Raw genomic sequence first — 12919 nt, forward strand, 5'->3', positions numbered from 1 at the left:
TTGCCTTCTGCAGTTTGCCCATCTTTTAATAGAGAATTTCTAAATGAAAAATAATTTATCTTTTCTAGGCAGTGCACTCTGACTTGCCACGAAGGATATCGTGTGGAGGGAGAAAAATTCAAAGTTTTTACGTGTATGATGCCAAACGGAATATGGACAGAGTCAATGACATGCGAGCGTGAAACAGGTTGGTACATTTTGCAGTAAGTTACAAAATCTTGCAGTAAGCAATGAATTACTGAGCTGGCGGTGTATTTTATGTAGGTTAGTGCATACTCAGTTCAATACTAAGAAGTACATACTAGTACATACTAGACACATACATACTAGAAGTCAACTTATTCATGTGATAGAAGCAAGCAACAGTTCAATTTTTAAAACAAAATAATAATTAAAAAAAACTAAAAAAACACGCTTTAGTAGCAAAATGAATTAAACAGTTAAAAATAATTTTTGGATGAACAGTTATATAAAGTAATTGACCAAACACTTAATTTTACTGTAAAAGAAAAAAAAGCGTGTGAGGCTGCCTATTTACATTTTTGCATGGATGACAAGTGGAAGAAATTTTAGACAACTGATAAGCCCCCCACGCTTTTTTCTATTACAGTAAAATTAAGTGTTTGGTCAATTACTTTATATACTTTGTCATTCAAAGATTATTTTTAACTTTTTAGTTCATTTTGCTACTAAAGCGCGTTTTTTTAGTTGTTAATCTATTATTTTATTTTTTTACTTTTTAGTTCATGTTGCTACAAAAGCGGGTTTTCTTAGTTTTTCAAACTATTATTTTATTTGCATCAGACATTTTAAATGCTTTCTGGTAAACTCATGTGCAAACATTGTTACACTCCGCAGCTGTGATTTGTCCGTTGTAAGTAATTCTAATAAGCCACTGGCTATTTGTCCAAAGGAAAGTTGGACCCACAAACATCCTCACAAACATACAAGTTAAGCTAATAAAAGCGTGTTAATTAGAATTAACTAATAACTTATTGTTAATAAATTAATTTGATTATAGAATATTGCATTGTCATTGGATCTGAGGTTGCATTCCAAATTTTGAAAGAATCCGATCACAAAAAGTGGGCGAAAATTGAGTTGCAATATTGTAAATTTAATTTCGGTGCAGACGGGATTAGAACGCACGCCCAATGATTCCCGGAGGTGGACGTCAGCGAAGACCCGCGCAGACCGCTCGGTTACGAACTCTCATAAAGTGGTGGAATGTACTAACAGTAATAAGCCAGTAGCTCTTAGTCTAAAGGAGATTTACTCACAAACATACAAGTGAAGCTAATAAAACCGTGTTAAAAATGTGATTCAAACGGTATTAGCAAGCAAATAGTCCAATTATTATAGATAAAGTGATTCAAACGGTATTAGCAAGCAACAGTCCAATTATTATAGATAAAGTGATTCAAACGGTATTAGCAAGCAACAGTCCAATTATTATAGATAAAGTGATTCAAATGGTATTAGCAAGCAATAGTCCAATTATTACAGATAAAGTGATTCAAATGGTATTAGCAAGCAATAGTCCAATTATTATAGACAAAGTGATTGAAACGGTATTAGCAAGCAATAGTCCAATTATTATAGATAAAGCGATTCAAACGGTATTAGCAAGCAATAGTCCAATTATTATAGATAAAGTGATTGAAACGGTATTAGCAATCAATAGTCCAATTATTACAGATAAAGCGTTTCAAACGGTATTAGCAAGCAATAGTCCAATTATTATAGATAAAGTGATTCAAACGGTATTAGCAAGCAATAGTCCAATTATTATAGATAAAGTGATTGAAACGGTATTAGCAAGCAATAGTCCAATTATTATAGATAAAGTGATTCAAATGGTATTAGCAAGCAATAGTCCAATTATTATAGATAAAGTGATTCAAATAATATTAGCAAGCAATAGTCCAATTACTATAGATAAAGTGATTCAAACGGTATTAGCAAGCAATAGTCCAATTATTATAGATAAAATGATTCAAATGGTATTAGCAAGCAATAGTCCAATTATTATAGATAAAGTGATTCAAATAGTATTAGCAAGCTACAGTTCAGTTATAGAAGTAAGCTGATTTAAATAGTATAAGCAAGCAACAGTTTAATACTAGAAGGAAACTGTTTCAAATGGTATAAGCAACAGTTCTGTGATTGAAGTATACTTATTCAATTCTACTAAGCACAAAAAGGGCCATATAAAGATATAAAAAGTTTGTAGTGAAAAAATTTTGAGTGAAAATATGAGAAATTTAAACTTTTATACGGCCGCTTGGTCCTGAAAGTTATGTTTAGAAAAATAATTTTAATTGAAAAATGATAAAAGTTCAAAAATTTTAAACATAAGCGAGCGAAATTCAAGGATATATTAGAGTGTAAAATGTTTGCTAGGGACTGTGTAGAAGATGAAATTGGAAAATATCGCACTAAAGTTAATTATTCATCTTTTTTTTTTCTATTTTAAAATGAATGCCATGCTGCGCTGTGACGCGTAAAAACTCACAATAGAATCTCCTGCAGTTTGAAGAAACACACTATGTGACCACATATAATTTGACACTCTTAGCTGCTCTATGTCTCCCGAAAAGATGTAAATAATCACCAGTGCTAAGTGGTATAGGTTACAAAACGCTGTGTTTCATATTTCAGTGAAAATTGTTGGTGCTAATTTCACGTTGTTCGTTAGAATGTTTATTTTTATTCTTTATGTTTGTGATTTCCCTAAAAAATAAATTTGAGGACGCAGGAGCGTATAAAAAATTAGACATTTTACATTAAATTTATTTATGTCTTGGGTGTTCCGTTTTAACCTGCAAGACCATTATTTTCGCAACCGTTAGTCCTACATGTTTACTTTCAATTGCAAAAATGTTCAAAATCAGATGCAGGGTTAGGATATTGAAAATTTGAAGTAAAAGTAAAAATGAGTCAAAAAATACAGCATTTAACTTTTTATACATACCCTAGGTCCCCTAACTAATTTTTAGAGAAATAATCTCCATTGAAAACGATTACTGACACGAAAAACGTGACATTTGTGTGACCAAAATTCAAGGAAAAATTCCAGTTCAAAGTTTTAAGGGACCACACAGAAGCTGAGATTGGAACTCATCGCCCTTTCAGAAGAATGACAGGTCGTCAAAGTAAGAAAAACAAGGTATTTATATTTTTCAATGCTATTCAATAATAAATGCAAATGTTATGCCGTGATACGCAAAAACACACGACGAAACCTCGATCAATTTGAAAAACCACACTATGCACACATATAATTTTAAACACTTGTTAACCGCTATATTTCTCCCCAAAACGTCGAGTGAAAAATGGTGTAAGTCACATAACGCTGCGTTTCATATCTCGGTGAATATTGGTCGTACAAATTTCAAACATTTTGTGTTGGAATTGTTTTTCAATGGAAATTACTTCCCTGAATATAAGTTAAGGGACATGGGGCACGTATAAAAAGTCAAGTTTTGTATTTTTTGACTTATTTTTATTTTCACTTCAAACTTGCAACATCTTAACCCTGCATCTGATTTTGAACATTTTTGCAATTGGAAGTATACATCTAGGACTAATGGTTGCGAAAATAAAGGTCTTGCAGGTTAAAACGGAACTCCCTGTATAATGTATGAACCCGTGGTTTTCTTTCAGACGAAAATCTACTTCAAAAGACACCCGAACAGGACGAGTCGAACACTACAGCACCCCAGGAAATATTCGTAGAAAGAGCTGGCCCTGATGACTCAAACGACACAAATGATAACAACATCGATAATGTGAATGATACAGCCATTGCAGAAGGTACGAAAATTTACGAGCAGAAATTTCTTTCTTCATTTTCATGCGTTTTTCCATTTAGATCATCAGTATGCTATATGTATGACGGCTTCAACAGACGAATTCAATATTGTCACAGATACTGTAAATTAAGGCTATTTGCATGTTTTCTCTGCTTAAATTGATTTAATATTGTTAAAGCTGTTGTTAACTTCATTAATTTCTATTCAAAGTTATCTAACTTTAAGAAGCTTTCCTGGTGCGCAGTTTTCCCTGCTGTAGTTAAACAAGTAAATCTTCAAAAAATAAGATACGTTTGGGTGAAAATTGAAAATTTAATAAGATTGCAGAACGTTAAGCACATAAAATTAATGTCTGTTTACCCGTTTTTTTTAAAAACTAAAATAAGGTTTCAAAGCTTTATTTCTGGGTAAAATGGTAATTTCCCCCTGTGCAATTTCATACAGGAAACGAGTTTTTTTTTTTTCTGTCCCTTGGTTTGGCATGTTGATTGGCTGGATTGCTGCACCCCTTTTTTTTCAAGTCCCTAAACAACTTGGAGAATTAAGAAACTGCAAGAACCACAAAATTCTTTTTTTTTTTTAATCGTGACATTAATACAAATATCAAAAAAAGTGCTTTTAATGTCATGAGCAAAAATGCAACATATTTTTTAAAGGATATAAAGAATTTCTAAACTTTAAATTGGCTGAAGTGTTTATTTAACTGTCTATAGACCTAACTTAATTTTCCGTAATTCGTCGAATTATCCAGTCGCTGAACGCGCCTAACCCTGGCTAGTCAAGCTTACTGACTGGGTAGTTGTATCCCTCTTCATTCAAGTCTCTAAAAATCCCTAAGCAGAACTATATAATTCTCGGTTTTTTAAATCATTACAAACATCAACGAAAATGCTTGTAATGTCATGTGCCAGATGCAACATTTTTTATTTACTTAACCAATTTCTAAATTTGAAATAGCACTGAACTTGTCTACTGCTTGTCATATACTTGTCTTACTTAGCTTCTCGTAATTCGTAGAACCACAAACAGATTTTCTGGCAATGCAGCCAGCGGGTACAAAACAGAAAAAATTACAACATATTCCAACTGTAGCTTTTCTTTTTTTTTTTTTTGAGCAATCAGATTGCTTATCGTTCTTGCTTGACGGTTTTCAATTCCTATGATTTTATTCCTCCCCTTCCCCCACCTCCCTCTGCAGCACCACCGTTGACCGGCCTCCCGATGCTGCTCCTCCAGCGAAAACAGTATCCAGGTTGCATCCATGTCCTACACACACACGCATACATGCACGCACCTGCACACACACACACGCATACATGCACGCACCTGCACACACACACACACATACACACATACACATACACACGTACACAAACACATACAAACACATACACACATTCATACATACAGACACTTACACATACACACACACACAAAAACATACACTCACACACGCACGCATACACACACACACATACACCTACACACGTACACAAACGCATACAAACGCATACAAACACGTACACAAACGCATACAAACGCATACAAACACATACACACACGCATACATACACACACTCCTACATACACGCTCACAAATACACATATACGCACACACACAAATACACATATACACACAGTCATGCCTGAACACAGACACAAAAACATACCCCTACATACACACACGCGCACACTCGTGATTGCGAAAAACATAATTTGAATTCCAGATGTCAAAATTCAAATTAATTTTTTTTTTATTTATTTATTTAATATTTTTTTGAGTAATCACGAACTGCATATTGTTTTCACTTGACCGTTGAATCACGTCCGCGTCCTTTGATTTTATTTATCTATGCTTATAATACAGTCGTTCAGGTACCTCGAAATTGATTTTTTTTTTTTTATAAACGCCCTTCTCGAGTTGATACAATCCTTTTTACGTGAAAATAGTATCCAGCACACAACATCCAGCAAGGACTGATTACTGAATAGACCAACTAGGCCGTGGCATAGGATCCCCGCTATTTGGGGTCCCCCAAATCGCAAAAATTGCTCTCGTCAGTGGCAAACATTGTCTTATCCAACGGCTAAAATTGTAATGATTGAATACAGTGGACCCCAAAAAATTCTCTGGCCTTGGGCCCCTTGATATCTTAATCGACTCTGACATCCAGTATACAGCCTCTGGTATTCACTTGAATTTTGACGTCTTGAATACAAATTATGGTTGCAGTAAAATCTTAGTAGAAACAAGAAACCCAACGAATAGGGTCCTATAGCAATTCGTGATTGCGAAAAACATAATTTGAATTCAAGATCTCGAAATTCAAACTAACTTTCTTTTTCATCATTTCAAAGGATTAGATATCGAAAAACATTTCCCTAACCCTACAGCACCTTGGAGGGTGTGTATCAATCTAAATTAGCAACAGTGATGACTTTTTACTACAAACTTTTGACTGCTCATTAAACCTCCACTAAAAAAAGATTTCTTTAACGTTTAATATAAAGTTGAAGGATTATTTCACCTTCACCTACATAGAAGATTCTCAATTTCCGATAGTTACAGCAATTCCCTTTTAATATCGTAGCTTCTTATTGTTAATACAGTAAAACCTGTAAAGTTGACCACCTGCTTAAGTTGACCGCTTTTTTTCAGGCACGGAATTAGCCATGCCCATATAAATCAACCTCTGTAAGTTGACCGCCTTTTTAAGTTGACCGCTTTTTTTCAGGCCAGGAATTAGCCATGCCCATATAAATCAACTTCTGTAAGTTGACCGCTTTTTTCTGGCACGGAAATAGCCATGCCCATATAAATCAACCTCTGTAAGTTGACCACCTGCTTAAGTTGACGGCTTTTTTTCCCGACACGGAATTAGCCATGCCCATATAAATCAACCTCTGTAAGTTGACCGCTTTTTTCCGGCACGGAATTAGCCATGCCCATATAAATCAACCTCTGTAAGTTGACCGCCTTTTTAAGTTGACCGCTTTTTTTCAGGCCAGGAATTAGCCATGCCCATATAAATCAACTTCTGTAAGTTGACCGCTTTTTTCTGGCACGGAAATAGCCATGCCCATATAAATCAACCTCTGTAAGTTGACCACCTGCTTAAGTTGACGGCTTTTTTTCCCGACACGGAATTAGCCATGCCCATATAAATCAACCTCTGTAAGTTGACCGCTTTTTTCCGGCACGGAATTAGCCATGCCCATATAAATCAACCTCTGTAAGTTGACCACCTGCTTAAGTTGACGGCTTTTTTTCCCGACACGGAATTAGCCATGCCCATATAAATCAACCTCTGTAAGTTGACCGCTTTTTTCCGGCACGGAATTAGCCATGCCCATATAAATCAACCTCTGTAAGTTGACCACCTGCTTAAGTTGACCACTAAAGTAGTGCACCGCAAGTGGTCAATTTACACAGGTTTCACTGTAATGCATATAAAAAATTATTATTTATTTATTTTTTCAATATTCATGACGTCAACTTTGAATCTACGAAATCCATACAAGATACCTAACCAGTTCCTAAATTTTCCTTCAACATTCCAGACCTTCTGAAAAAGAACAGACGTCAAGTGCCAGAGAACAACTGGTGTGTGTTGGCAAGCGACAAGAGAAACGGAGATATTGTTTGCTCGGTTGTCAGTTATAAGAAGTAAGTAAAAACAGATTCGTTGCACTAATTGGCTAGATTGTAGAAAAAAGAGATACATTGGCGATTTAACGGATTTATTGCTAATAAAAAAAATTTTCTTTGGCGGTATTCTGCAGATGCATTGCAACCTCAAGTTTTGCCACAATGGTAGATCTCAAAATTCAAATTTTTAGTCACTCACCAGCCTTTTTACTTTAGTCACGTTTTTTCTTATTACTAGTCACTTTATTAAGGACTTTTTTAGTGAAAACATTTTCATATAAAACCTATCTACAACAAATTACGTTTGAATAAATACAGTCCGTTTTTTTTTTTTAATGCTAGTGGCACCCGCACAGCTTTGCCCGTAGTAGAAAATTAAAAGGTCTCATGGTTCGCATGTATATTTACAAATAATGTATGATGAATTTGTCGCCAATTGGCCCATGTTACGGTACCATGTTATGATAACTTGGTAATTTACTCGTCCATCTTATGATAATTTTGCTCGGGAAATTGTTTTTAAAATTAGAATAGAGAAAGAGAAAATTCGAATTTTCGAAAAATCGCTTCAAGGTGCACACCCCCAAGCTGCAAACTAATTCTGTACTAAATTTCATGAAAATCGGCCGAACGGTCTAGGCGCTATGCGCGTCACAGAGATCCGGACTGAGAGAGATCCAGACAGAGACTTTCTGTTTTATTATTAGTAAAGGTTAAAGGAAACAAGTTAAACAAAAAAGAGGTCAGAAAATTAATATCCGAATTGTTGCCTGAGTTCTGTTGCTAAAAAAAATCTATACAAAATATCAGATTTTTTTATAAAAGTTTCGTGAAAATAAAAACTTACCGATGCCAATACTAAACGATGAATCTACAAATTTAAACTTATTTTTCCACCTTTCCTTCCTCTTTATTTATTTTGCTCCCTAAATTTTTAAATCATAATAATATCAATAAAATGTTCTGTTTGTTATTTTAATTCTGCTAATTATCATTTAGTATATAGTCAAAGCTGCCAACTTTTGAAAATCTAAATTCGTGGCAGAGTTTTGCGCGGAGGGAGGGGGGGGGGGAATGATACGTTTTTTAACGAATGTAACAGACGTAATAAATAAGTTACGTTAGTAAAATCCAAAAAGAGTAACTCTCCTCCCACCCCTATTTTCAAAATGAAACTGATGAATTAACGGTGTGTGTGTGTGGAGAGGGGGGGGGGGGTATCATCGAGATTTTTTGAAAACTCTTTTTAGCATTATGTTCTTTCTAAGTTTTACAATTAGTTATAAACAACGTGTTTTCCATATAGCGTCAATGGAAGATTGTTCATTTTTACAAGTTAAAAGCGTAACACATATGAACAAAAAGCAAAAGCGACCTAGCATCAAATTGTGTCTAGACAAGGTGGAAGGAATGAATCCCTTAAACTGGCAAATTGTTATTTTTCAAAAAATATTTTATATACTAGCTGCGTGCTCGGCGTTGCACGGGCTACTTAAAAAATGAAAGAGATGTCTAATTGATGTTTTTGTATTACTCTGACATCAGTTTCTAAAGCGCTAAGGAGTAAATAAATATGCGTAATGCAAGGTTTGCAAAACACCAGTAGAGCATATTTTTGGCAAAAATCTCTTTAAAGTTAATCATAGTTATCAATAATGCAAGTTATGAGTATTTTCAGTTAGCACAAAAGATGAAAATATATGCATTATCAATTATAATCTGTGCTCACTTTAAACTGAATGAAATCTGATAGACTATACCTGAAACATTTGTATGTACAATTAAGATCAGCTTTTTACATAAAATGACACATACTTTTTGGTTGCTTACGTGAAACTAAAGCACCAAGACTTTATAAATACCAATCAGCATTAATTTAATACCAAGCCATCAGATTCGAATTAAGCTCTAGTTAAAATCCTTAAAAACAATATTTTTGTTCAACTCTGTTTCACTTAAAGAAATCCAAACAATCTTAATTTAACATGTTCTTTTAACGATACAAACTGTATTTCAAAAATAGAAACAGGAAGGAAAAAGAGAGTTATTACAATTCGAAAACTCACCCATGTGACGGGAAAAGCTCCAACAAAATAAACATAATTAGTCACATCTCCCAAAAAGTGCCAAAATATGAAGCCGGCGAATGATAAACTTACACTACAATCAATAAAGATAGCTAAAGAAACAACTTTCCTATGCTGAAAATAGTTAAGAACGTTGAATGAAAAAATTAAAAAAAAGACAGACGATAAAATAAAGGCTATGTCCGAATAGTGCAACCAATTTTAAACTAATTTAAAATAAAAATTCTAGATGGAAACGTTGTTTTAAGATTTGGACAGCAGCCAAAAAAATCTCTTTTAAAAGAATGATTAGAATTTTACTTGCTCACCAATATGCAAAATGGCAACAGGAAAGAAATAAAAATTCCTGAATAACATTATGTTAATTAACGTTTTAATTAATATCTCCGCTAATTAAAGTCGCACAATTACGAGATTGGTCCTATTGTTTTCTTTGGAAAATTTCGAATTGATCGGTATCTCGTTTGACTCTCGATTCGAAGCGGTTCTCGAGAAGATAGATCTTCAGACAGACAGACAGACAGACGCGAACAGATTTTAATATTATAGTGGATGATGATAGTGGATGATATTGTTAGCTTTACTTTTGTTTTTTTTTAAAAAGAAAACCTGCACATGGTGGGGAGAGCTAAAACTCTAAAAATCGTTCGTCTAAAAACGTTCTGACGAGCAAAGCTAAAAATGTTTGGCGTGCTTTTTTTTTTTTTTAAAGAGAGAGATGGGCAAATGAAGCAGTAGAATGATAAATTCATTTTGTTGATTTTTAAACAAAAATTTGGAATATTAGTTAGCACAAAGACATTATCTAAATTATTGATAATACAGGTATGAACAGTATCTGTAATGATTGAATTTTTTTAAGGTTACAAAAAAAGAAGAAAATCGTAATTTTTGGACTCGTTTTCGTAGCGTCGTAGTGCAAAACTGCAGTTAGTAGAAACTGCGATTTTTTCGTAGCAGTTGGCAGCTCTGTATATAGTGCAGCTTTTGTTAGATTGATTAAGTGTATCAGAATAATAATGCGTATAAGGGTAAATCAAACACAATCAATCAAAAATATAGTGCAATAACAAACAGCAGTTACTCAATGTTCCAGTAGTTTAAAATATTACTATAATTATTATTCCTTAAATCTTATGAAATTCAAAATACTTTGAATGAAAGTGGTGGTTATTTCATTTTAGGACATGCACTCTAACTTGCCATGAAGGATTCCAAATTGATGGCCAAAAGTCACTGCAGCTATCCTGTGATCGAAAGACAGGAATGTGGAGCAGATCACTCAAATGTTCCCCTACTGAAGGTTAATACAGTTCCTTCTATGAAAACGTTTTCTTTCTTTAATTTTTTAATTGAATTTTTATCCTGGAAAACGTGTCAAGGTAGAATATTTGATGCAGAGTTTAAAAGGATTCAAATATAGCTTGGCTTATTGTAAGCTAAGCAGCATGCTGCTTACGGTGGTTTGAAAAAACTTTTTTTCAGCTAGAGCCTAAGACACCCCCTATTTCTTTTACACTTACTAATAGTATTATGCTGTAAAAGTTTTCGCTTCTTACTCAAATTTTAAGACGGTGCTCCATGACCACCCCATTTAACATTAGTCGTACCACAGAAAATGCCGCAAATTTAAAAGCATTTAATTTCCTAGGCTGTTTTTTTTTTTTTTTTTTTTTTTGTAACTAAATATTTTATTGCAATATATATGCATAATAGTCGTGCATATTACAATATGTAGCGGTTTTTTTTATTTTAATGTATTTTTTTTAACCCTCCTCCCCAATTTTGGGGGAGGGAGTTCAGCACCCTCCTTCAGTTGAAAAAGGAAGCTAAAATTCTTCCAGTACATTGCTATCCACAAGTCTAAAAATATTGAGGGTGTCCTTGTATCTAGGAGAAAAAAAAATAACATGTACTTTTGAACCACTCTAATGCTGCTCGAGCTGCAGACAAGAAAAAGACTTTATCATTTACCATTTTTGATATATATTTAATATAAATTAAAAAATCCAAGAAATTATAAAAAGGAAAATCAGCTGACTAAATTTACAACAAATGGGAGGGTGTTAAGTCAGCATTTTACGACAAAATCACAAACCACAAAATACGGGGAAAACAAAAAAAAAAAAAAAAAAAATTCAGTCAAACTGCAGCTTAAGTTGCAAAATGCGAAGACAAAAAGATGTTTTTGTTGTTTGGCAAATTGAATAAAAGAACATCAGCAATAATATCCTGGTTACAATCACCGTTTTAATGCGTTCCACCGAAACACTAATACTAATTTTAGTGGCTATGTATTGTACTAAAGCTTTATTGTGCAAGCTAGCTTTTTCGTTTCAGCTTAAAATAAAACACGAAAAATCATCATTCCATCATTTCCGTATTTTTAGTATTTAATTTAAACCGAATTTCTTCAAATGTATGAAAAAGCTCATTTTTTTCCCCCAAACTTAGTTTTTCACACCTTTACCTTCCCAAAACAGTATAATACTCCGTAAAGTTATGAGAAAATCATTTTTTAAATGATCAAATTCAAACAAAAAATCATTTTAAGAGTTACTAATTACGTATAAGGCATATTCTTTCTTGATTGGTTCTGAAATTTTAAAAAAGAAATAAAATGTTTCGCAACTACCAAAGTCAAAACGAAGAAGCAAATTTCATCAGGCTAGTCAAGAAAAAAATATCTCTGATGAGAAAAAAAGCAGACAGAATACAGTCATTTATTAGTCAGATGCTCATTCAGAAAACAAAGCAAAGAAATCGAAGATAAAAATTCGCATTGATATTGTCCTAAAGCGCAGCTAAATTTTTTAAAGCATTTTCTTAGTCAAAAAATTCCTATTTTTCATTTTATTTCAATACAAAGGATAACTGAAAAAAAAATACATGAAAAAAAAGCGTTATTAAAATCAACTTTGGAAAAGTTTTGCACTCACGTGTTTCGGGAATAAGAGGAACTGAGTTTTGGATTGAAAATCCTTTTGATCTTGCTACTTCCATTTTGAAACTCACAATTCTATACTCCGATGTTAAAGATTTACGTAAATGGGAAACATTTGCATGCGAAATTTTTCAAAATCTGGTTTTTAATAGCGCTGTTTCTTATCAGTATTCGTTTGTTTTTGTAGGAAAAGCTTGACGTTATAACTTTTAAATAAAGTATTAAAACTTAAAACATGATAAAAACGTCTAAAATGCACTAATAGCAATAAGCACGGCAAAACAATTGTTTTGGGTGTACAAAGAAAACGACATCCGACCAAAGTAAGAATTGCAGACTTGGGTTCTTTTCATCAATACGATCTTTTTTTATTTCCTTCTTTTTTTTACTTCCTTTTACAAAAAAGGAAATATTGTATTCGCGA

The 12919-nt window shown here is 33.4% G+C and overlaps 1 protein-coding gene across 1 annotated transcript in view; it reads left to right on the forward strand.

The window, feature by feature from the left end:
- The window catches only part of LOC129226226 (uncharacterized), a 28898-nt gene that overhangs the window by 12279 nt on the left and 3700 nt on the right, over nt 1-12919 (forward strand). Inside the window, exon 5 of the mRNA XM_054860825.1 lies at nt 69-187. Within this exon, the coding sequence (XP_054716800.1) occupies nt 69-187 (119 nt within the window). The remainder of the gene's footprint in view (nt 1-68; nt 188-12919) is intronic.

The sequence above is a fragment of the Uloborus diversus genome, chromosome 7, assembly GCF_026930045.1.
Source record: "Uloborus diversus isolate 005 chromosome 7, Udiv.v.3.1, whole genome shotgun sequence".
NCBI classification, from domain to species: Eukaryota; Metazoa; Arthropoda; class Arachnida; order Araneae; family Uloboridae; genus Uloborus; species Uloborus diversus.